This window comes from Drosophila sechellia, chromosome 3R (assembly GCF_004382195.2).
Source record: "Drosophila sechellia strain sech25 chromosome 3R, ASM438219v1, whole genome shotgun sequence".
NCBI classification, from domain to species: domain Eukaryota; kingdom Metazoa; phylum Arthropoda; class Insecta; order Diptera; family Drosophilidae; genus Drosophila; species Drosophila sechellia.
Genome location: NC_045952.1, coordinates 27291468 through 27317522, shown reverse-complemented (window position 1 = coordinate 27317522; position 26055 = coordinate 27291468). Strand labels below are relative to the sequence as shown.

Below are 26055 nucleotides of genomic sequence, written 5' to 3'. Positions count from 1 at the left end.
ACTGCAACGAATCGCGTACATGAAAGCGTAGTAGTAGGAATTCGAAATGGATTGGGTTTATATCATTTACGTCAATTGAGTGCGCAATATTAACCTCAAGTATTTATTGAGCTCCCCGAGTATTGAATATTATTAGAAACCGCAATATTTATTATGAGTACGTATACCGTAGGAGCTAAGCATTAGGGCGGGTATACATCCAACTTAACTATATACGATAGCAACCTTTCGAGCGTCGGTCTATTTTAATCCTAGCAATGCGAACAATTATGAGTAATGCGTTTTAGTAGTGTCAATAATTTACACCACCCACTCGAAGAAAGGCGATAAAGAGAGCAAATCTAACAAGAGAGACGTAAGCTAATAAACGAATTCAAACAAACAAAGCAATAATTATAGGCAGTCTCAATGCTTTAAGTTTAAAGTTGCTGCTAAACATAAGTGACAATTATACGAATAATGTAAAATGATTTTCTGAGAGGTTAATAAACATTAAAAGTGTATTTAATGAGCAAATGAAAAGTACTCGTAACGTTTTTTAATTTGAATATGTAAGTGCCCTTGGAAATATCACCGCCAGGTGGCGTGCCTTTTGCCTTTCCGTCAGGTGGCCCAAGTTGGCAGCTCTGGCTAAATTAAAACCCACGTTTTAAAATATTAGAAGATACTAAACTTTTCAATTTACTTGTTATACTTTATTAAATTCTTTAGTAAATTCTTATATTGGCGCCATGCATTTATAGACAATATGTTTATATTTCCTTTCGTAATAATTAATGTTTATTCGAGTGGTTGACTAGTTGTAGTTTATGATTAGTTGTTTAAATACGAGTTCAACGCTTTTGATTAATGCGCGTTTTATAGTATATTCAGATACATACATGTATGAAGACTCTATATAAATATGTTTATTTAAAAATTTACAAAAATGGAAAACTTATCTGATTCGTTATGAAGCTAGTAGCACTTTAAAATTCCTAATTGCCGTTCGCATATAAATATGTAGTAGTGTCGTATATAGTATGTCTATTTTTGTGTATATGGCTATATTCGTTAAAGTAAAAACTGCATTGCACATTTCTCGGTGTCCTGCTTTTTTTTCAGTGTATATATTTTGCGTTGATCGTTTTTGATTAGCGTTCTGAATTTTGGTTTCAGTATTTGATATCCTCTTTCAATATAAAAATCATTTCATCTTTATTCTCTTATCTAAACATTCTTCTTAGTAACTTTAGCAACGATTCCACGTATAAAATTATATAAAATAAAATAATATTAAAATTAATAAAATTGTATATGCAACCTATATCATTACAACATTTGTTTATATTGCGCTTTGGACTTGCAGCAAAAATTTGGCACCAAAAATAATTAGAGTAAAAAAAGTTCAAAAGAACGTGAGTTCCATTAAGAGCATTTCTAAAAACAAAAGTAAACAATAATGGTAAAAACTTAGCGAAATTTAATCTCACTCTCTGTGGGTCGCCAGGACCCCTCACTTGTTCTATAGATATATCTTTCAGCGCTGCGCGTAGGAAAAATCCGTCTGAGCATGTGCATCCTGACTGCTTTGAGGGAGATGATACAACGGGCTGTGTTGGTGATGATGATGATGCTGGCAGCCGGACACCTGCTCCACCTGAAAACCATCGGTCTGCCGCTCCAGCGTTGAAAACCTCGTGGGAAGTAGCCTGGGAAACTGCTCCTGCTGATCCTGAACCACCGAGAAACTCAATCCACACGAGCAGTGCTCGATGTGGGGCTGTGCTGAGGTCAAGCCCGGAGTGGGATGCACTTGTGCCTGCTCCGTGATGATTGTGGGTGGTGGCGACGGCGAGGACAGACAATCCTGGCAGTAGTGAGTTGTTGCTGCCATCTGATGGTGTAAGTGAGTGAAGGACGATGGCGGCGGTGGGGGAGGCGGTGGCGGCGTCATCGAATGGGTTGACGAACTGGATTCCGTGGACTCCGAAGCCGTATCCGTGGCCGTGCTGTCCGACGTTGACGTGGATGAGGATGGCTTGTGTGGCTGATGTGGCTGATCGGGTGGATGATGGCAGCGACATATTGTAACTCAAAAAGTGCCGCCATCGTGCTGATGACTAGATGAGGATGAGGCTATTGCAGATGCCGGCATTGGCGCTTCAACAGCAGAAGGTGGTGGTGGAAGGGTAGCCAGGCCCAGCCCGTTCATCGGGTGCTGCAGCGTGCTATAACCATCGCCATCTCCATTCTGCTGCTGCTGTGGATGATTGTGACTGTTTGTGGAATGATTCTGATTTGGGTGCTGACTGTGATTGAGTTGTGTGTTGTTCGCTTGTGTGCTGGGATGCGGTGAGTGGGCCTCATCGAGTGAAAAGTTGACCCCGTTGCTTGACACTGCCAAGGATTTGGGCGGAATGGGCGGCGGCGGCACTGGAAAGTCCTCCACATCAAACGAACTCGTCGAACTCTCTCGTTGTGTAATGTTCATTGATGCTGCGGCATTATAGTCCAAACTCCCATTGCTGCTGATGCGACAGTGTTCCCGATGCTGCACAGTAATGGTCGAGATCGACGATGAGTCTTCGCTCAGGTTGTTAAGATTCATGTGGTTCAGTTCCCTAGAGCTAGTCGTCGATATGCCGGAGTCCCGGAAATCATTCGGGGCAAAGCAGACGCTTAGGTGTCCACCGCTTCCGTCTTGGAAGTTCGGCGGCAGCGAATGCGGCTGCTGATCTGCTTCTGGATCATCGTAGCTAATATCAACAACGGAATACTTCTGGCCATGCTGCTGCTGCTGAGAATGGCGACGCCCCACAGCGTCTCCGGAGCCGAAGTCATTGAATATCAACGGATTTGACGCCCTCTTGTCCGGTGTAATACCCCGCGGAGGCAGCGGAGGAGCATTGGGAGAATTCAATGTTGGCTGTCGTTTCGGCGGAACCTCCGGGCTGTCCATGGATCCGTTTCCAATAAAGTTCTGCGAGCGAGGACGATTTGGAACTGGAGGAGCAGCAGTATCCTCCAGAGGAATACTAAGACTCTCCTTGCTCAGTGTTTGGTAGGAGCTGAGTGGGTCCACGGGTCGTACTGTGTCACCCGGTCTCGTGTAGATCTCATCAAGGTCATATACATAGTTGGAGTGGGCATTCGCATTCAAACTTGAGGAAGCTGTCGCCGGGGCTACTCGTTGCTCTGTAGGCAACGGTGGCAAGGGAGTATTTACAATGCTCTCGGAGTGCTGACGTTTCAGTCTGCCCATGCCGGATAAACTTTGCTTAAGCTGGGAAAAGCGTTCTAAAAGACGATTGTGCAGAGGCTGGACACCACTGGGCGCTAGCTGACCGTGTAGCTCGAGGGCCTGCTCCAGAATCTGAATCTGCTCCAGTATCAGTACCTTCAGCCGCTGCACATTTCCCTGCTGTCCAGCACCTTGCGGCGATTTGAGGAACTGCTCGGAGAAGAAAGCCTCCTGGTACTTGCTTATACCCCCCATGACATTGGCATCGATTGTGCCCTGCAGACGCATGGAGAAGGGATTAATATTCCTCTTGGGATCGCGCTTATATTGCACAATCAGCTCGGACAGTTCCTTGCCAGCGTTGCTGATAATCTCGCAAGCGTACTCTACCGGCGTTAACTCCTGCATCGTCTTCTGTTTGACCTCATACCAGCGTAGAATTCCTGGCAGTGGACTAGCAATCTCTAGGATGGTGCGTTCTATCCACAACGACTTGAACTCATTGTCCTTGTCAACTGTTCCCTTGTACATGGGGCGATCGTAGATGAATCGGGTTACATCGTTGACCTCGTAGAAACGAGCTATTTTCTCCGGCACTGGAACCATTGCGGTCTTCAAGGCCTGTGCATCCCCAACAGGTCTTACATTGCTGATCTGTATGTACTGATCCGGAGCATTCAGAATGGCGTTGTCCGGCGGACTGTTGTTGCCCAGGATCTGAGCACTAGGAAACTCCGTTTGCAGACGCTGTGTGAAGGCTCCAATTCTCTCGTACTCCAGTCCACGATACACAAATTGCTTGTTCTAAAGTTTTAAAATGTATAACCATAAGTAGATTTAATAAACGAGATTTCGAAAGTTCCTCACATACCCGCACAAAAAGTGGCAGACCCATTCCGTAGAATCCCACCCGGAAGTATTCCGGTTCCGGTCGCAACTGAGTTAGGATATTCTGGAAGAACTTGGCCTCCTGAATGAGTATTTCACTCAACTTGTTATAGTCAAAACGCCGGGTTTCGTATAGTTGAGCCAGCTCCTTGCACAGAGGAATGCCCTTTTCCCAGCATTTTCCCTTGTCGAAGTATTTTAGGATCTGCAAGACATAATTAAGGTTAAGTGTACATTCCATGTATGGTAGGGATGATGGTTAACCTCGTGGTATAGGCGCTCCTTGCGCTGCCACTCTGGCTGACCACTATTATCGAAGGGGGCAAAGCTCTGGGTCTCACGATCCCAACTCAGCATGGAGGCATACAGTTTCAGAGTGAAGCCAGCCTCTGTGTAATTCTCTGCCTGCAGATGCAGGTTGTGCAGCTTGTAAATGTATCTGCAGGATTAAAAATGAAATTAAAAGCTGGAAAAAACATATTAGCTGCTCCTAGACTCACCTCAGATACATCTCCTTTCGGTTGATTTCGTTTTTATAGAAATTAAGGAGATTGACTGTGCAGGTCATGCGCTTATCCCGATTTTCCTCGCCCTGCATTACGCTTCGATAGTCCAGAAGGCGCTCCAAAAGTCTGGTGACTGAGGCTATGAAAGCGATGCCAGCCTCCTTCCAGTTGGGGTTCTCCACTTGGACTTTCTCCAGCAAACTAATAGCACACAATAACTGGTATTACTTTACGCCTTAAACACTACCAAAGGGTAAGGTTTACAAACAAATAAAATATACAACAAATGAACTAGCGAAATGAACTACATTTAAGGCAAGGAAAAAATTGCACTAAGTTAAACTTACACCAAGCTGAGATGTTCCCTTTTTATGGATGGCGATTGCAATGAGTGTGAAGTGAGTCATATATGTATATTTACAGACATTTACAAACATTTATGTACAACATATTGCCGTAAAGCATGTTTTGCAACTTACATGGTGCTGAACAGCTCCCTGTACTCGTCGTCGCCCTTGTTCTCGCTGATGAGCAGGTCCAGCTTGTCAATCAGTTCGCTCTCCACCAGGCGGAACGAACCACGAGCAGCCTGCTTGAGCAGATTCACATTAAATACCCATGGTTAAAACGATAAAGTCCCAGCAACCCACCTGCTCGCACTGCATCATGTCGTAAAAGACCGATAGTGTGGCCTTCCGCAAGGCTGGCTCTGGTACCAAAGTGACCTCCAGGAATGGACCCACCATAGATGGAATAAAGTGCAGCTTCTGCTCGCCCAGCTGCGACCACATGCTGAGTATCTGGAAGCCCATAAGCACCCGCATGTCTCCATGCGAGTGGAGTATCTTCAGTCTCTTGGGCTCCCTATATTGCTCCAACTGCAGGGAGGGCTGTGTCAAGAAGGCAACAGCCAGACTGAAGTAGCTCCACCAGAGCTGCGAATCGAAGGCCTGTGGTCCCAAGAATCGGTAGACCAGAGGCTTGGCGAACTCCTCCAGCGACATGCGCAGCACATCGTTGGCGGCAAGCTTCATTACCAGCCAATCGTTGGGAAACACGTGCCAGTCCTGCGTCAACAGTTCCTCGTACACCAGCACTGATTTGCTCAGGAACTCCTTCAGATCCCGCGGATCTTTGTTGGGACTCAGCTCGTCCCAGTAGCGCTTGTAGTGGGTCTCATCGAGCAGCTGCAGCAAGCCCAAGAGACAGGCAACCAACTGCGGCAGAACTGCATTGGATCCCTCCATTATTATGCTTATAGTACGGATAAGAATGCCCAGTATATTTTTGCACAGAGAGTCCAGGTCGTGCTGTAAGGTGTTGGTCACCTTGTCGCGCTGCTCCTTCTGTAAATCGTACAGTTGGCTAAGAATCTCCGAGAGAATCTCAGCACACAGACGCAGTTCATCGCGGCGACTGAGATGCATGCGCAGGTGCTTGCAGGCCACCGAGAGAACCACAGTGCGAGAATCTGAAATTGAGTTGTTAATTAGGAAAATAGGACATTACTCTCCACTAATGTAACATACCATCCTCGTGGAACAACTCCCCAGATACCAGATCCTTGACAGCATGCAATTTCGCCTGAATTAACCGAATGGGAGCTCCCCGGGGAATGGCGTCCAACATATTCCGCGCCAGCATGCCCAACTCTGGAGCGGGCAGTGTGTCCTTCAATTGCTCCAGGACCACTCCCGTCGAATTAAGCAGGGCCTCCTGGGTGGGGATGATGACATCGTACGAGGGCACAGCCAGCATTCCATTGAGGGCCGTAAAAAGGGAGTGGAGGTCCCGCTTGAACGAGTCCTCATACTGCCCACCTGTTGCCCTGGCAAACAGTTTCCTCGACTGGATTAGCAACTTGAATATGTACTCCAGGGAACCGAAGCACTTCTGGAATGGGTCGGGGTGCTCTGCCTTGGTCATGAACACGGCCATGTGCTCCACTGAGGTGATGAGTCCTTTGTAAACCAAAGCAGCCGCAAAATGATTCTCGATGTACTCGTTCATCACCGGCCGAAAATGTTGGAACTTGTTGCTCTGCAACAGGCTGAAGATGCTCACAAGGACATGGAAGACCAGGCCCGAGTGCTGGGTGCTGTTACCCTCCTCATTGGAGAACATGGCAAACAGGGCGTCCAGCACGTCCTGCAGGAACTTGACCAGCTCTTCATCGTTGAGCCGAAGGACTCCCGTCAGCGAGTCCTGGATCGTTTCGGGATATGTGCGCCACTGCAGCAGTGAGAGAAGGTCAGCGTTCTGGGTCAGCTTCGTAGAGCAGAGCAGGGAACGCAGGACGAACACTTCTTTGGAACTGCGACTGAAGCAACCGCCACAATCCATTTTGGCCTGTGCATCGCGAGGTCTACACTGCAACCGCAGATAGTTGGATACCTGAAGCTTTGCGGGATCCTCGCACTTGTACACATACAACTCGTGCAGGCCGTCGCCCAGAGTGGCACCCCCGGTGTCCATTAGTCTGGCAAAGCTGAAGGCGAATAGCTTCGGTTCCGTCTTATCCCTCGTCGAACAGTGCCGGAACTCAAACCGCACATGAGCCGTTGAAAACTTGTCGATCGGCACACTGAGGCGCAACATCTCATTCCAACTGGGAGCATTCTGGTGGTACAGGATCATGGACCGGTACTGCGGCTGGGATTCCATGCCGGAGGCACCCCAAAGGCAGTCGGTAAGAACATTACCTGCCACATCGAGCACCACAACCGTAACGAGGATATTCTTCCCCGTATTCTTTCCACCGCGCTCGAATTCACCGCGTTCCAGATTGAGGAAGAGATCGTTGCGGACATCTCCGGGCATGATGACATCCGGGAAGCCCATCTTCCTGGTTATCGTAGAGCTCTGGAAGAGCAGCGGCTGCTCCTGCCGCGCCTGACCCAGACCACCGTGCAGGAGTTTCAAAGACACAACAATTCCCTGAGTTCCCTGACTCGTTTGGATGGGCGAGTACTTCCCGCTCGATTTCTTGATAATCAGTTCGGGCAGCAGGTGAAAGTCCTTCTCCTCGCACTGGAACAGCTTGAAGCTATACTCCCGCTCATCGGAGGACTGCTCCAGACTGCTATCGAAGTGTGCAATGTCGCCCAGCGAGAGAACACCCACTCCAAATGGTCGACGGAAGGTTGGACCATGACCCAACGTGCCACCCTTCTCGATCTTTTTGATTGAGTCCGACTGAATGATCTTGCCCACGCGCATGACCACCGCCACCAGGTAAAGTTCCTCATTGAGATCAGCGGCACCTGAAGATGTAAAATGGTTTAGATCACATAACATATTGATGTGATAACTCCCATACCCAAGTCAGTGAACACCGTGCAGTTGCTGTGCAACCTTTCAATGTAATTGGAGAAACCATCCTTGGAGATTTTGACCAGAAACCGTTCGGATAGCGGTCGCATGTGACTGCCATCATAAAGGAAAAAGTAGACCTCCGCATCATCGCCACCGATCCGGTGGCCAAAGTCGCGCATGCAAAAGTACAGGTGGTGGGTGAGTATCTTGCGCTGCGTCTTCCGCCTCAAAGTTCCCCGACTCTGTGGGTTATCAAATTAAGAGTTATAACAACAATCCCATTGGATTCCATTACCATTGTTACCGAGGAGGCCTTGGCGTTATCAGCACTGCTTACGTGGACATTGTAGAGCTTCACGATGCCAATGCCATGTGGATCCACCGCCAGTGGTCCCTCTCTGGGCACCAAGTCCAGTCCGAGTTTGCTGCAAAGATCGGAAAGAATTTGCTGGTTGATTGATAGCGATATCAGGGAAGGAAACACCAAGCTAAAACAACTTTGCCACTTTGTCACGTTCCGGTGCAAAACACACATTTCAATTAATGGATCGTGGGAGCGGGCGCTCGAGGGGATCCCTTCGTATGCAATCAGGCTGGTTGTTTGGAAAACCATTAGAGCTTTAAGGAAATTGACGCATTCGTAATTAATTGTCGCTTAACGGAGTCGTGCGGAGCGCCGAGAATTAAATACAAATTTGGTCAGTCATCATGGGTGATCATCATTAATCAGCTGGGTATAAACCCAAAATAGAACACACCGCGAAGGGAATGAAGATTTATTTTAGGCAATTTTTAAGAGGGAGATCCCATAAAACATTGCTTCTGAGGGTATAGTGTATAAAAGTGAGTAAATTAAATAATCATTTTAAAGTAAAGAATTCAAGATGGTTTAACTATTTCTGTATTGTTGTGTATTACATGTTATTTCTTAATAATTTCAATAGACCTTTCTGCAAAGTAGGTATCGTTTGTGTTTAATATGCAATGGTTACAATAGAACCAGTAGACTTTCCAGTTCCATGGAGTGTGAGTAATTCGTAGAACTCATGCAAATTGAATGAATCAGTGCCAAGGCAGCCTCAGAACCTGTCACGACTCCACTCAACTTTCGGAAAGTAGCTCAAATCGAAAATCAATCGAGTTCTATTGCCAAAGATCGTATCTAAATGGATTGGGTCGATCATTAACTTCACACTATCTATGGCCTGTACGTGCCTGCTGTTTCGTAAGGTGGCTACCGATTGGAATTTACATGATGATGATGGCGATGATCAGCCACGGATCTTGGACACACATCGCATGGCCCGCATGACGCATAAATTTCGGCTGCTTACAGCCGATCGCCGATCCAGCCAGATGAGGTACACAAAAAACTACACCAGCTAATGGGTTCACGGCATTCCGGTGGCGCATGCGAGAGGAGCAAGAAGAGCGGTGGGGAGCGGAGAGCAGAGGAGGAGCGGAGTTTCGGCCAGGTTCACATTCACAGCCAGGTTGTGGCCAACGTCCAACGTCATCGGCAATATGTTGACGATGCTGCTACCTCGGCTACGCTGCGCCTTCTACCTGGCTTACGCAGCGAGAGAGCCAGGCATCTTTTACCATCCAACCTCCAGCTCCAGAACAAGCCGAAGAAGCCGTTTTGCTGTTAACGAGGCCTAAACGGCTTCGCTCTGGCTCAGGTGAAATTCAAAATGAGAAAGAGCGATAGAGAGAGAGAGAGAGAGAGAGAGAGAGAGAGAGGAGGGATTTCCAGAGAGATTCTCCATTTTGGAACCGGAACCAGTAGAGAAACAATGGTGCTATAGTAGAGACCTCGGAGAACAAGATCTATGGGTCTCGGTCTCTGGGGAATGGCATGTTTGGCTCTCTGGCCATATAGAGATATATAGGTTTGTGTGGGGTTCGAGCCACCTCTGTTACGCCGGGAGCCGTGGCTCTGAGTTGACGTGACCAAATGAAGCACTGCGACTCGAAAATGTATCTCATGGATACGAATATGAGAGGAGCGCGTGCGCGGCTGCCTGGGACCCGCAAAAATACAAACGGTAGCCCTGCTGGTAATGAACACTTTAAGTCGCTTTTAATTAAGTGCCTGACCCAAAGCTCAACAGGTGAAGGGAAAGGGAAGCAGCCAAATGTATTCCCCAAAAATGCCAACCCCTGCTTTGCTTATCAAATTAACAAATGCTTTTTTAATTAAGCCTCGCCTAAAGTGTTGGAAATCTATGAAGATATGACACAACAAAAAAAAAACAACAAAAAAGGCGGAGGAGAAACGAGAAGACACAACAAGATGGAGAACCAGACGATACAGAAAAATTTAATTATTTACACTTCGATAAGCAGGGCTGTCAACCACAAACAAAAGCAATAGCGACAACGCGTTCGATTGCATTGTATCTATGGGTTTGGTCTCACCAGCGGCCCAGATACACGGCATATCACAATCACACATGCCATATATTTCGTATTTAATGTCTTTATAAAAGGTGTAGCTGGCAGATACATTTCTGGCGAGAGGCGGCAGGCCACAGGCAAGAGGCCTGGCCAGGGAGCATAGGGATAAGGGCATGGTAACCGGCATCGGGAACCCTCAATAAACAAACAGTGCAACGCGCAGGGAGGCGAAGTGGAGCGCAGCGGTTCAGGACATGGAAACAGCAGCACCACCAGCAGCAGCAGCCATTTCGAAATGGCATTTCATTATGGCGAAGACCGAAGATCGCGGCGGGCCAAAGCCACCGAGCTGAGTCATTCCATCGGGCCAAGGAGTTGCAGGTTTCGGACTTGGAACTTGAAACTCGAAGGGGGGAGAATTTGGAGCCCAGATCCCAGGGAAATGGGAGGAATGCCTGGCAACAAGTTTGGCGTTGCTTGTCTAGCTCTCAGCATGCAAATGGATCTTCATTTCGGAACCCTATACACTGAGATCGCATCTGTGTGCGATCGGCCACGACGTGTATATGGGCCTGGAATATAACGACGAATAGTTCCTTAGACCCACTTGGCGGACCCTTCAGAGCGGCGTCTGTGCTGTCAGAGGACTCGCTGGATGTGGAAACAGCGATAAATTAAACGAACAGGCAGCTCCAAGTTCCGAGGAATTAATTGGAATGCACTTGGGGTCCACCTCATTAATTTTACTTACTTGAGTTTGGATACGAGGTCCCATTAATTTAGAAGTGATTGATAGAAGGATAAATAATTGCATGGTCTAGCGATTGCATAAGAACTAAAAGTACGTACTAAAGACTTCAAGTTTTCCAGTGCAGTATTGTTGAAGTATAAACTAATTGTAGTACTATATTCAATAAAGATTGCAATTGTAATGAAATAATTTTAAAATTGAATGCTATACGTAATAAAATCACTTAAATAAGGAGAGATTTTGAGCAAGCTCTTGGTACATATACAGTTTTGTTTTCTTGAACGCTGCCCAAGTCTTAAATATATCTTTTGTTCTTTAACTCTTTTATTGAGTGTTCCAGTTGTGACCCAAAATCTTTGTCTGCCCTTCGTCGACTTGTTTAAGCTACCCTAACCTAATCTGGAATATCTAGCTGATAAAGTTGTATAAAATTACCCCCTCAACCCAGAGACCAAACTAATCAATGGATTTACAGATTTCAAATCCAGATGTTATTGGGCCTTGTTCAAGTCGTTTCAAGATCGAGGGAAAATCTGGGAATCGAGCTATCTGAGCGAGAACTACCTAAGGTGGTTGGGTGGGTCCTCTGCACCTCAGCACCAAATACTTCTACAGGTAACAACACCGGGTCTCTCGGCTCAGGTAAAAGGCAATGCGCGAATGCAGCTTGAGCGTAATTTCGAACTGGGAGCGTGAACCAGCTGGGATCGCTGGTTCCGCCGGAGAGGGAGGAAAACCACCCAGATCGCAAGAACGACTCTCTCTCTCGGCTCGGGAGGCACTTATACAATGGATCGTTCGGTTTCGAGCTCGGGGACTTGGTTTTTAGTAGGTTTTTGAACGCCGCTGAGAGCAGCTGCACATTTTCGAGATACGGATACGGGTATGGGCACCACTGAGTGGTCTGAAATCACAGCTCAGCACCACTGAGCAACCACCAAGCTGCACGCACACCACCAACAAATGCAGTTGCGAGTGCAATTCCAGCTGAGTCTGTCTGTGTCTGAGTGTATCTGTGTGTTTGTACTTGTGTATAATAGAAATCTCGCATCTGCAACAAAGTTAAAAACAAACAAAAAACAACCAAAAAACCAGACAGAAATTATAAATACTGGGAACGAAAACCCGTTTCCGAAGTGTCAAAGTGGCAGCAATAAATTTAAATGCGAGCGGAGAGCTCTGAAAAGCGGAGCTACTTCGACTCCAGCAGGAGCAAAAGAATCACTTAAGTGTGCGAAGGGGTCGTCGCAGTTCGGTTCTGGCCAACTGGCAGGTTGCTGTTGCCAATCTTGGTAGCAACACCTTCAGGAAAAAAGGAGAAAAAAACAAAACACCAAGGAAAACGACACAAAATGAGAGAGAACAGTGGCAACAACCGATCGGATCCGATCGCGACCGCTCAGCTCCGCTCCAAAAAGAAAATACCTTAAAACCAGTTTCTTTTTTTGTCTTTTTCGAAAAAAAAGAGGGAAAAAAGAGTTATTGAAAGAAAAAGGCCAGAATTGAAGTTGGCCCGAAATGAAGTGCTCTCCGCGTATCTGTGTGAGTGCCGTTCGTGGCGCTGTGTGCGTGGTAAGATTGAATGTTCAGTGCAGAAGCTGATGCATTTAAAAGGAGTAGCTGCCGTTGCGCAGATACAGATACTTTGCGACTTTAATTGCCGCTCGCATGCGTGCGACAGAGACGACTCTATGCGCCCTGCGTGCGGCGCAGTGTTGCTGTGTGCGTTTCGCTCTCGGAGTTACGGATTCCGATTCCGATTCGGATTCGGAGTTATATACGATGCGATCTGTCGTGCCGAAATGAAATACAGCCAAAACACACACATAAAACACACAATAGCCCGAAACACAAAAAAATTTGCATATAAACAAAAGAGCCGAGAAGAAAGCCAACCAGAACCTGATCCACGGCGAGCCGAAATCGAAAAACCCAACTCGAAACCCAAAAAGCACATACAAAAGTCCAAAAAGTGGGAAAAGAAAACAAAACCCCTTGGGATTTCGGTCTCTGTGGGCATGGAGACAAAGTGAAATTTATGCGTGGGTTGACAAAAAGCTGTACCGGTTCTGAGAGCCGAGTTCTTGAGATGAACTTGTTAGCTATCTAGTACTTTTGGGGACCGCACGGGGGTACCAGGCGCGGGCAGGGCATTCAACCTGGACCTGGAGCTTAGCGCAGATTAGATTAGATTGCACAACATACTCGCATTATTTAGTTAGAAAGAGAAATAGCTATGCTCCCGACAAACAATTCCGGCACTGCCCAAGCACTTACTTAATTGTAAGTGCGGCTTGTCGACGATAACGCCGAGAGCCCCCGACAAGCGATGGAATAGTTTGGTATGCTATAGTATGGCAAGTGAACATGGACTGGCACTGGAGCTCAGATTGGGAGTAGTGGGGAGGAAGTATGGTCGTGTATGTGAGGCAGGGTGGTGAAATAATTTGGAATATGTCATATCTGTCCTAGATAACGCACAAGGCAAACACACAGAGCACAATAAAGTGTGGCACAAGAAATAAGGCAGATTGCAATGCACTCCACAAAAGATAACTTGCTCCCAATCCGATATCCTAACAATAGAAAAGCAACACAGATTTGAATCAATAAACGCATTGTTAATAATTTAGCGCAATTAGGAACTCTATGCCCATTTCTCACAGTGCGCCGCTGCTCATCTCATTAATGCTCTCTTCTCCACTTGCAGTTAGCTTCGTTGCAGCAGCACACCAACCATCAACATGGCGGTCTTTGGCATGGTCTCGGCTGTGTCCGGCTTCATCAAGATACGCTATCTGCTGGACAAGGCGGTCATCGACAACATGGTTTTCCGCTGCCACTACAGGATCACGACGGCCATTCTGTTCACCTGTTGCATCATCGTCACCGCAAACAATCTGATCGGTGAGTTAGCACCTACTGAAAATTAGTGCAGCTATGCAAGTGTTTAGCACTTGAGTAGCCCAGTTCGTCAGCTTGCTTTTGCAATTGCTGCAATGCTGCTAATGCAGCACTAAATTCCAAGAAATACGATTCGACCCATTTGAATCCGAGCTCTTCGGAACGGAGGCATAAACGCGTGCAGAGCTTTCACAAATTGACCGCAACACGCTCATCGGATTTCAGCTATAGCCATTTATTCGAATGACTCATTCCTCGGTCGCCACGGGTGGTGGTGCTGGCCTGTGCCTCGCCAGAAATTGGCGTGAAAATCAATGTATCTGGATCCAGCTGGGCTCAGTGAATGGTGTCTTACATAATGGTACTTGTTATTAATATGATTTTACATTCCCACGCACTTTTAAGCGAGCTCTGTATTAAACTCGAAGCAATTATTTCTCTTCATTCGAAAAAGGGTGATAAGACAAAAGGCCATGAACAAACAAATGCTTAGCGTTATCAAAAATCAGAATTAGCAACAAATAGTTTTCAAACGTTTTGTGGTTTAAATTATGCTCCATTGAAAACTTCCTGACTTTAAAACCCATTTTACGAGACTTCAATCTGATCTAGGCAGCGCGAAGCCATCGCAGCTTCAATCCAAATATTTGTGCATTAAAAGAAGTGCTCCAAAAGTGAACAACTGACAAAACCACAGTCAAATATTGACGGTTGGTTCTGGGAATTCCCCATCCAGCCCGCTCCACCTTCGTCTGCAGTCCCATTTGTATCCACTTTGTTTGTCCAAAAGGGGGAGGAGCGAGAAGGAGAGGAGTTGGAGCAGGGGGAGTCACAGTGAACGATAAAGTTGGGGCGCACCCAAAAAAAGGCTGTCTATCTGTTCGTCCGTCCGTCCAACCAGCTGAATGTTGCAGGTTTACCTATGGCACGTCTGCAGCCATAATAAATGTAACCGTAGCATAGTCGTTACCGCACCCACAGCGTCGACAAATTGGGACCGTGGAGCCAGCTCCACCAGACCACCAGAGATTGCCCTAATGGCACTTGACGTTGACGAACGGCTGGCGAGAAGGTTTCTGGCGAGGAATGCGCTTGCGTTTCCCTTGATCTGAATTGCGACGAGGTCGAGTGCATTACTAAAAAAATTTTCTCTATCTCTGCGCTTGCAGGCGATCCCATAAGTTGCATCAACGACGGCGCCATTCCGATGCACGTGATCAACACCTTCTGCTGGATCACCTACACGTACACGATACCTGGCCAGCAGCATCGGCAAATCGGAACGGACGTGGCTGGTCCGGGACTGATCAATGAGTACGGCCACGAGAAGCGCTATCACAGCTACTATCAATGGGTGCCATTCGTGCTATTCTTCCAGGTGAGTGAAGCTCGAAGTAATATTTGTAAGAAGTACTTGGGAAGGATTTACAATTTGAATTGTTTACATCGCTGTGGATTTATTTTGAAATCCATAGGAGCAGTATTTAATTGAATAATTCCCCACGCTTTTTTTCCCAATTTACATGATGATGAGCAATCTTGCCATACGAAAAGTTCCATCTTGTCTGATAAAGTGAACTTAATTGAAGTCTTAGTATGACTGTGGCCTATCACATGCTGTTCGCTTTAAACGTGACAAATGTGGTTTCTTTAATTTATTGTAATTCCCGCTTCCGACCAAACTAATATGTAAATTATTTCAGGGGATCATGTTCTACGTGCCCCACTGGGTTTGGAAGAACATGGAAGACGGCAAGATCCGCATGATCACCGATGGACTGCGCGGCATGGTCAGTGTGCCGGATGACTATCGGCGGGATCGCCAGGACCGGATCCTCAAGTACTTCGTGAACAGTTTGAACACCCACAACGGCTACTCGTTCGCATATTTTTTCTGCGAACTGCTTAACTTCATCAACGTGATTGTGAATATCTTTATGGTGGATAAGTTTCTGGGCGGTGCTTTCATGTCCTACGGCACGGATGTGCTCAAGTTCTCCAACATGGATCAGGACAAGCGCTTCGATCCCATGATCGAGATCTTTCCCCGGCTCACCAAGTGCACGTTCCACAAGTTCGGTCCCAGTGGATCGGTCCAGAAGCACGACACTCTCTGTGTGCTGGCACTAAATATCCTCAACGAGAAGATCTACATCTTCATTTGGTAAGTAGTTGAGTGGGTTGTTACTCTTTGAAGGGATCTTTAACCCTTGTTACTTTTCATAGGTTCTGGTTTATCATCTTGGCCACCATCTCCGGCGTGGCTGTGCTCTATTCACTGGTGGTTATCATGATGCCCACCACCCGGGAGACCATCATCAAGCGTTCTTATCGCTCGGGACAACGCAAGGAAATCGCCGGACTCGTCAGGCGTTTGGAGGTGGGTGCCCAGCTGAAATACTCTACATGAGTTGTATACCATATTAATCCGTTTTTGGTTTTCTCATCAGATTGGTGACTTCCTGATCTTGCACTTCCTAAGCCAGAACCTCAGCACAAGATCCTACAGTGACATGCTGCAGCAGCTCTGCGGTCTGCTAGGAGCATCCCGAACACCATCCGCACCATCGACCCTGGAAATGAACCCCATCAGCCATCCGATTTATCCGCCCGTGGAGACCTTCGGCGGCGGCAAGGAGACGGAGACATGAGCCCGTGGCCAGGGATTGGCTTCAAAACAATGATTTCAATGATTTCTCAATAATATTTGTAGGGGGGAGATAGAGAGAGTTGTGTGTCATGAGGTTGGACATTTCCATTTCTACCACTAAGACTGCAAGAGAACGAATCAGCAATTGCACTTTCGGAGATCCAACTCAGTAATGTTCTGTGCGAAATATATTTAGCAAAATTATAAGGAAACAATCTTTGAATTTGGTCCTAGGCAAGCGAAAGACAGGTGCAGTCCTTATTGACACGAGGTGAGCCGCAGAGTGAGAAGATACAAAACAATAAATCAAATAAAAATGAAAACAAAAAAAAAAACATAAAAAACGAGAGGGACACAGGCAGACCACCGTGCAATTTGTAGGTTGAAGATGATTGAACGACGATCGAGGATATCCCAAAAAACGATTTTGCTACTTGGTATCGTAGTTAGGTCGTTGACAATGATGCGCCATTTAAAATATACACTTAAGTTTAGCAGTTAGCTCGATAGTGGACAGTTGGAGAGTTCTTATCGAGGAATACCTATGCAGCTATATCTGCTTACCGCTCACGCACGCTCACGAAACGTTGATCTATATAAAATTGTAGTAATCGAATGGTACAGTACGACGAGGAATATGATTATGAATATTTAAACGAGTATACACAATGCTCCCGCTATTTTTGTCCTAACATTTAGTCTACAGATATATCGTAATTTTAAGCAATTTTGTTTATAACAAAATTATTGTGATTATTGCTAGAAAAGAACACATTTTACATAAAGCAAAAGAGAACCCAAGCTATCTAAGTTTAAAGTTGTAATAAATATTCTATATACAATTTCAGCTAAACCCAGTAGTTATCAGTGGGCGGGAAGCGATTGTGGTTTTGGATTTCTCAATCCCGAAGGTCAGATTTTCCATTGTTTCTGAAAAAAGCTGCGATTTAGAACTAGAGTACGACGCATTTGTTGAGAGTACTTAAAAACCTTTATATAAATAAAGGGAAACCCTCCAGAACCACTTTAAGTTTCTTTACATGAAACGCGAATCCACGAAAGCCGATCTTCAATAAGCTATGGGTGTTTTCATTAGCTCCCAATATCTCTATATCACTTACCGATTGCCCCAATCTATCTTGGAAACCACAACCATCTGAAGCTCAAGTGTTTGATCCTGGGTCATGGTGGCACTAAGGAGTTCCCTTCGACTTTCCAATATGGAAAACATAACTTTGCGCAGGGTTTGGAACTTGTACGCTTCGCGATCCTGAAAAAGATTGGGAATGGGAAGTTTATCAATTGAACCAAGTAGTTGTAACTATAACCACTTACCACATAGAGACGCTTCCAGATCTCCGACCATTCGCGCAGGACCTGCGTGCATTCGGCGACCACAGGATCGATTTTCGAGAGGTCCTTGATATGTATGTAGGTCTTGGGGAAGAGACCCACTGCCCGGGACTTTCGGGGGCAGGAGCCGCGGTACCAGTGCTTGCACTCCTCCACAATGTCCACGGAATCGCCGACATCCAGTGCCAGGCCGAACCGGACATCGCCGTGCCAGTTGTGGATGGCTGTTGGCGAAGAAATGGGAAAATGTGTTAATGAAAATGAGAGCAGGAAAAGCTACAGTCTAAGAAGCGGCTGGATTACAACCAGTTGCGTTGCCACTTCTTGGCCATGACATTGCCCCAGGATGGACGGCGTGGCAATTAAAGTGCCCCCCCTCGAGTGGCCACTTGAGCATGCCACGAGTGGCCCGGCAACAATAAATACTTCAACTATAAATAGGCAAATGGCTGCGAAAGGAAAATACAGGCATCCGAATGTGTGTATTTTTATGGAGCCTTAGTGTGTATATGGGGGTGTCTCTCTTTGTCGGGAACACGGAACAATGAGCAGCACTTGGCCACGCCGGCAATCGAACACTTTGGCTCGTGGATGGATTCAGCAAGACCCAAGTGCCAAGGAGCCCACTGCCAAGCGGAGCTCTATCGCCGGGCTCTGCGAGCTGCGGGATATATCCGCAATGCTGGATGTGGTGGCTATGGCAACGATTACACTGACAACTTTAGATTGAAATTATTCTAGGAATTTACTAGGCCAAGCAACATATTCTGCTGTGTGGAATCTTTGGGATATTCTAAGTACAGTGTTCAATTAAAATATAATCCTAAAATAAACCCTTTAAAATAAAGGAATTGTAAAGAAGTCGTTTTAAAACGATTTGTGTGATTCATAAATATTCATGCTTCAATGATTTGTAGGATTACAACGTAAACCTCGGCATTAGCAATAAATTTCTTCCCCATCATTTCATTTCATTTGTATTCTGAACGGGGAATGTCCGATTTTTCGCCGTGTATCAATTAAAAATGCAAGGCACACTCTGTAGTCTGGGAGGCGCCGCAAGCCGAGGAAGCCGGCCTTCTGATTTTGCTGCTTCTGCTTTTTGCATCGGCTAGGGTGGTGCTGATGTGGATGTGGATGGTGGTGCTACTGGTGGTGGTGGTGATGGTGTCTGTGGGGCTGGGTGGCTGTTGCTGTGCATGTGGGTGTATATGTGGATGCGGGGCTCCCTTGTTGAAAGACAAACGAGCGAGCACGGCATGAGCATATCAACGAAAGGAGCTAATAAAACGCACGCCCAGACAGACAGATAGACGGATGGAGGGGGATTCGGCGGAGGCCGGAGAGATGAAAATGAAATGCTTCAGTGCCATGAAAATGGGCAAACTGCTTCCTGTTGTTGCTACTGTGGCTGTTGCTGCTGCTACTGTAGATGCTGCTGCTGATGCCGTTGCTGCTGCGAGTGCTTTATGGCTGCTGCTGCTGCTGCCTTTGCCCCAACTCCACTCCACTTCACTCAGCTTTCAGTATTTCAGCTATAGCATTCGACAACCGCCTCTAACTGGCTTCAATTTGAGCTGCTCGACGCGAATGCGGCAGCCCGATTTAAATGAATTCTGGAGACGCTAAATAGCAAGTATTTTATAATTTAAAATGCCAGTTGAAGACCTCCGTTCCTGGCACTTCAGTCGGCGCAGGCAAACACTCCAGCAAATGAGCACACATACCCACACTTTGGCACTCGCAAAATATGGCAGTGCTTTAAGTTTATAGAAATATCAAGTATGAGATAAAAACTTCAAGCAAGAAGCTCCATATATGAAGACTTTTAAAATAATAAAGACAGCAGTATGCTTCCTTTATTGAAAGGATATTAAGCTCCTCCATAAGTTCGTTTGCGGGTAGAATCCGCATTTTTGCTGAGTGTACGTTCTCACACATCCCGGATTCCACAACGCAGTAGGCAAAGTGCCAGCCAAGCGTTTGCACTATTTAGGTCAGTCACATTAGGAAGGCGTCGGCTTGGCAAGCAGCTAAAACTCAAAGCCAACTGGAAAAACCCGCCGCAAGTACACTCGCAGAAAAGGGTTAGAGAAGTCGATGCAGGATCTTAAAAGCCAAAGGTACTACAACAACTTAATTCAGATCAACTGAAGAAGAAGATAGAGAAAGATGAAATCTTTGGGATGTATCTAGTAGTAGAAAAGCACGTTTAAATGTTCTCTTCTATATCCTCTGCATAAATTAACCACTTTCGCCGAGTGCATTGCATAGTTTTAATGAGCATTTAGCCAGCTTAGGGGAATTTAATATTAAATTTCATAAAGTTGACTTGAAGTGCCACTGGAAATTGGCAGGATCATCGTAGGCCGCGCCGCATAATTACTTTTACGATGAATGCAATATCCCAAAAGGCTCGGCTTACATCACTCCTTTTGTGTGCCCGGTCACAAAGGGACAAAGCTGGGGGAGATAGCTGGGAAGGAAGGAGCGGAACGGAACGGAACGGAGGACACAATGCCCACTCCAACAAGTCCGCAATGTCAACAAACGTATTTAAATAAAAAAGTCGTTAAGGCAAGTGCATGGCAAATGGAAGAGGAGGGCTGGCGGGTGGCAGGGGTTCCCTAGGCGGAAAATAATTTTAAATTAAATGAAAGAGCACTGCCTGCTGCACTACTACTACTACTACTCGCTGTGTGACTCAAACCGCAGTCGCAGCTCAGCTGCAAGTGGATTAAATGAGCTGGGCGTGAGGGGGCCCATCTTCTTCACACTTGACCCCTCCCCCCTGCAACGCCTCTGCACTCGTGTGCCACTGGGGAGGCTTAAGAATTTAATTAATTAATTGTGTTATAGCCAGCAATATGAGGTCGCCGACAAAGTGGAACTCGCTCGCCGGCTGCGGAAGGGGAAACCACCGGAATGTGGGTCAAGTGGCTGGCCTAAACCACTAAAATTAGCTCCTAATCGTTTAGGGTTATTGCTACTCCAGGGAGTTATGACCAGAGCAAGGATTAGACCCTCGAAACTGCGCACCAAAACTCAGGCAAACAAAAAAACGTATTAATAAATATCCATGACACATTTATGACCCCAGTTTGTATGATTTAATGCGTCTTTCGCACACAAATATTGCTTAAAATAATCCAGTTTAAGTGTAAAGTGGTCGTTTGAAGCAAACGAGTTATGAAATGGAGCAAAATCATCATCAAAACTATCACATGAAATTTGGATATAGAGCTATAGAAAGATACATCTCACTGACCTTGAAGTTTCATAGCAAATTAGTAATATGGACTTTTATTTTTACAAGTGACTCATTTTGTAAAGACTTCATATTATGTATCATCATTTTATATTTGAAATACGAGTCCTATTAAGTGCCTTCTGTTTGGCGGAATCGATTGAAACCTGTTCGAAGGAGGAAGTTTGACCCAAATGTCAATCAGATGTCATTATCACATGCATTGTCTGAACAATAGAGTTGGATAAATGGATGAATGGATGCTGGAGCACTATCTGTGCATGTGAGGCGAACTCCCAGCTAAGCAAAGCGCACTGCCATCCATTGTCAAGTGGATTTCATTGCAATTGTGAGCTGGTGCCGTCGGTTGGAGTAAAAACGGGTATGTGGATACACAGATACATATACATACATATGTGTACGTGTGGTTGGGGCCTGAAATATTTGCTTATTATATGCATTTTGTATCTCTCGATGTAATTAAATGCATTTCATATATGCCACTCAATTGAGAGCTTGCACACCCGTTTGTTTTTTGTTACTGTTTGCATTTTGTTTTCGCATGTAATTACTTATAGCACTTTGAGTCCACATGGCGCGCATTTGTTTGCTCATTTTGGGAAACTTACATTTCATGCCCATCAATAAACGCCAACTGTTAAAGGCCATTAATCGCCGGCAGGAAGAACTTGTTCGCTATTTGTTCAGTACATTTACCTCACATCCATCTAACCGCTTATCGCACCTGGCTTATCGATGGCAGGGGCGGCTACTTCCGTTAGGGGTTGCCTATCACTGGATAGGTACCTTGCCTAGACCTGGCATTTACATAAATCAGTCCGCGGACGGGGTCACCGACACCCCTTCCATCCATTCATCCATCCGGAAGGCAGTGTGACCGATAATGCGCCCAAATGCGTTATACTGATAAATTTCGAGTGTACGTGCGCGCGGGCTGTTAATCATACGCCGTGTGTCCCGCAAATGGCAATTCATAAATAAATCGTTAAAGACGAATTATGGAAGTACAACTCAAATGGACGAGTGTTCCGTACGCACCACTCGAATCGGAAAATAAATGAAAAAGAAGCGCGCCCGCCGAGCATATTAAACAATGGAAATGAATCAATTTTATGCGCACTCGTGTGTGTGTGTGTGCGGTTGGTTGTGTGTTATTCTGAAGGAAGGAAGCGCTGCACAAATTTGTGCGGCCAAATGCATAAAATGAATATTAAATTAAAGTTGAAACTGAAATTGCCGCTGCGACAGCGGAATTCGCTGGAAAAGGCAGAAAGACAGGCGGAAAGTCGGAGCGGCAACATCCGGTGCCGCAGGCCTGTCCCTTTCCGCCGCTGCCCTTCATCCCCGCAGATTCATTCAGATTTTTTGGCAAAAAGTTGCGTAAACTTTCAGCTTCGAATCTAAGTTCGCCAACTCCCGAACGGAGTGACCCGCATGGCCAGGTCCAGATTTACGAGGGTTGCTACGCGGAATTGTCACCATTGTGCACGCGACTCACTGCGCAATTGAGGGCACAGCTACAGTCCGACTTCGATGAATTGAACCTTTTGAAACTCAAGTTAATAAACTTATTAAAAGCTACCATAAATTTCCATTCAGCCAATTCAGCTAACAGGGATTTTAACCATGCTTTACAACATACAACAAAATTCCATTTTGATTATATGTGTATTATATATTATTTCCCTTATGTAGACTCTATTAAACTATCCCTTAAGTTTATGAAAGAAGCATTGCAATAGTAAATATTTTTCCCAAGTGCTTTCAGTTTCATGTCCGAACTCAATATACAAAAACTGAATGTAAACATGAGTCTGATACATTTGAAAGATGATTCGCCATATACTCCCCGTGACAGATGGCGGTTTCAGCTTTCAAGTTATTGATGTTCGACTGTGTGTGCAGCAGCAGCGGTACAGTAATTACTTATAGGGGAAGAAGTGCAGAACCAAGGGCTGCGGACAAAGAGTGCGCTGGTAATGAAGTCATTGCCCAGCAGTTGCAGTTGGCCAGCACGTGGCGCTCCCAGATGAAAGGACAGGAGGAGGACAGTGGGCCGGGAACCAAGGAAGTGGGTCCAAAGTGGGCGCAAGAAGGCGGGGCTGGGCATTGTGCAAGGTTAGGGCATTGGATCGCTGTATTGCCCGATGACTGACTGACTGATTGATTTGTGTAAACTCTGACCGCTCTCATGTCAATCTCTGCCGGGTTGAATGTGGAGCAAATGTCAGCGCACAGCAGCCAATAGCTGTCTCCACGACTGATGGCGAACTGGAGCTACTGGAGCATAAAAACGGAGCTGTAATGAAGAGTACTTGGATGGTAATGACGAATACTGCATACCCTTTATCACCAAGATAAAAACAATATAGAATGCCAAACTGATCAAACAATAATTATTTATTTTATTGGAACATTATAGGCTTTACATCACAGGACGTATACCCTTGGATAGAGCAACCCATAAACAATGAATATTGGTGCTTATCTGGGCGAGGAAAACCCATTGAAGCGGCACAATGAATAAAACTTGGCACAGAGTCTGCCACTGAAGATGCTGTACGTAGTACATCGCAAATCATCCGTTGTCGTTCACTGGCTCTTTTATTTTATTTTATTTTGTCTTATTTTATTTTGTTGACTACTTCCCTGCCCTGTCCCCGCAGTAATTTGTTAAGCGCTGCCATTGAAGCGAGAAGTGCGACGAATGCGGAGATAATGGAGCATCCCAGTCGAGGAGAAACCAAAACCAGCACATTGTGCTGCCCAAAGAATACCCAAGATCCACACTTGTATTGTTCGCATGTGTGTTATCACAACACGCAACTTGATTTTCCACGCCTGTTACACAGTGGTAACCGTTGAAATGTAGACTGTAGTGCAGGGGAAAATATATTTGCTGTTTATTTATTCCGCTAAAAGCTTGATAATAGATATGTCTTATAACTAATCAGGAGAAAACAGCAACATATTCCAAGTAAAATGTGTAACGAAATAAAGTCCATAGCAAGCATCCTTATGGATGAGGAGTTTAGATTCCCTTTTCTTTCTCCTTTCTATATTCTATCTACCAAGTATGTTTTATATTAGCATACTAGGAAATATAATTAAAATGTAATTACTTTCAGATCAGAATCAGAGAAACTTGTCAAATCAAAATCAACCAAATGAACTTGGAACAATAAATGTTTTGCTTGCGAAATAAACATTTTTCTAGGTGTTCGTAATTACGAAAGCATTTAATTGGCAACACCTGGGCTGGGGGGAAATTGGCAACGCGACAGCCGAGCGCTGTGCGGGAAAACTGAGCGCGGGGAAAACTGTGTGTATAAACACATCAAATCGCAGCGCGGCGGCAGCAACAAGAAACATGGAAATCTCTTTGAGATACACTACACGCTGGTCGGAAAGGGGGGAGGTGCGGTGAGCTGGGGGATGATGATGCTACAAACAGTTTGTGTACAAAAATAAGTAGAAAAATCGCTTTTCCTCCCCGCTCGGAAAAGAGCGGGGGTGGTTGGCATGGTATCCGGCGTTTCGCGGAAAAACGCGTGAATCGCCGCAAAAGGCAGCAATAAAAACAAAGGCCGCGCACGTGACGCCCAGCGGGGGGTGGTTGGGTGGCTCAGAAAAGTGGGTGGCACACCGCCCACTTTTATTATTTACTCACCAACTCCGTATTTGTTGTTCGAAGGTATCCACATTTTTTCGCTGCTGCTCCGCTGCAAGTTTAGCCGAAAAAATCCAACTTAGCCGGCCACTCCCTGCATTTATAATTAATCAACGGATTTTTGCGGAAACACCCTTTTAATCGGCGAATATTTGCATTTGAATTCACATTTATAACGGCCAATATTTATCAACAATTTTTCGCAATAGCTCACATGCACACACACATACACATCTACGCACTCCTCAATAAAACTTTCGCTTTTGTTGTTGTCTATTTCCCTCTCTTTCACTTTATCTTGTTTAATAACTACAACTACAAGCAGCAAATACACTTGCTACATTGCTGTTTTTGTTGTCGCTGGAAGGCAACGATCGCGGTTCCAATTGGCAATGATTACCGCTAGGTGGAAGAAAAGGAAGTGGCTGATTGGGAAGTCTGGAAGTGGTGGCTTTGCTTTTGTTGCCTTTTTCACGGACCCGCGCACACACAAACAAGAAAATCAATACGAATTTGGGACTCCGAACTTCCAATTGGATTTCTACACTGTGCGCAATTTAAATTGCTTGTCCCTTGGCTCCGCGAATTATTACTGTTGTTTGCAGCTGCACTCGCGACACGTTTAATTTTTGCAATTTTTTGCGTTTTATTATTTTTCGCGTTCTCCGCTGCGCTGCTTCCCGGGCGCATCAACAACAAATATCCGTCCGCCGCTCAGCTGTTTGAAGAACAACAACAAAATTCGGGATTCGTCGGCTTATATACGATGCAGTGTGGCCAGTTGCTAAGCGATGGATAAGCTTACTTTATATAATTGGGGAGAATTTTCATTATAGCGGTCACACCAGTATTTATGGTATAGCTAAGACTCGAACCATTTCGCAGTTACAGTTTTTGAGTCACAATCATTCAATGTCATCAATAATTTAACATAAAAAACCAATAATAAGTCCGTCTTAATATGCCGTCTCTAAAGCTGGTCTGATTTGGCCTCATTTACTCTATTCCATTTTTTATAACTTTTTTCTTTTATATTAACGGTGTGCATATTATTTTACTTATCCGAGATAGCCACCAAAATTGCGTTGCCAACTTTTTGAAGGACTTGCTAGAATCGCGCTGCCAAC

At 45.6% G+C, this 26055-nt stretch overlaps 2 protein-coding genes and 1 long non-coding RNA gene across 4 annotated transcripts; 2 read left to right on the top strand and 1 right to left on the bottom strand.

The window, feature by feature from the left end:
* Nucleotides 1-673: 673 nt before the first annotated feature.
* LOC6612616 (dedicator of cytokinesis protein 3) lies at nt 674-25643 on the bottom strand. 2 transcript variants are annotated; one of them, XM_032722819.1, is made up of 12 exons: nt 24929-25643; nt 17973-18214; nt 17759-17907; nt 8228-8357; nt 7937-8174; nt 6147-7880; nt 5268-6088; nt 5097-5206; nt 4612-4818; nt 4376-4550; nt 4095-4316; nt 674-4027 (listed from the first exon to the last, which is right to left on the bottom strand). In XM_032722819.1, exons 1-12 carry the CDS (start codon nt 24960-24962, stop codon nt 2075-2077), a joined length of 6015 nt encoding a protein of 2004 aa, XP_032578710.1. In that variant the 5' UTR covers nt 24963-25643; the 3' UTR covers nt 674-2074. The 2 variants fall into 2 exon arrangements, with proteins under 2 accessions (XP_032578710.1, XP_032578711.1); XM_032722820.1 differs by having other exon boundaries at nt 8237-8357.
* On the top strand, nt 11913-16954 carry LOC6612617 (innexin inx3). The gene is made up of 6 exons (XM_002037085.2): nt 11913-11966; nt 13794-13990; nt 15157-15365; nt 15691-16151; nt 16214-16367; nt 16438-16954. The coding sequence occupies exons 2-6, from the start codon at nt 13828-13830 to the stop codon at nt 16636-16638; spliced, it is 1188 nt and encodes a 395-aa protein (XP_002037121.1). The 5' UTR covers nt 11913-11966; nt 13794-13827; the 3' UTR covers nt 16639-16954.
* Nucleotides 23453-24136, top strand: LOC116801707. Its single transcript, XR_004362182.1, has 3 exons — nt 23453-23580; nt 23681-23817; nt 23925-24136. It is a non-coding gene; the product is annotated as an uncharacterized LOC116801707 (long non-coding RNA).
* Nucleotides 25644-26055: the final 412 nt, after the last annotated feature.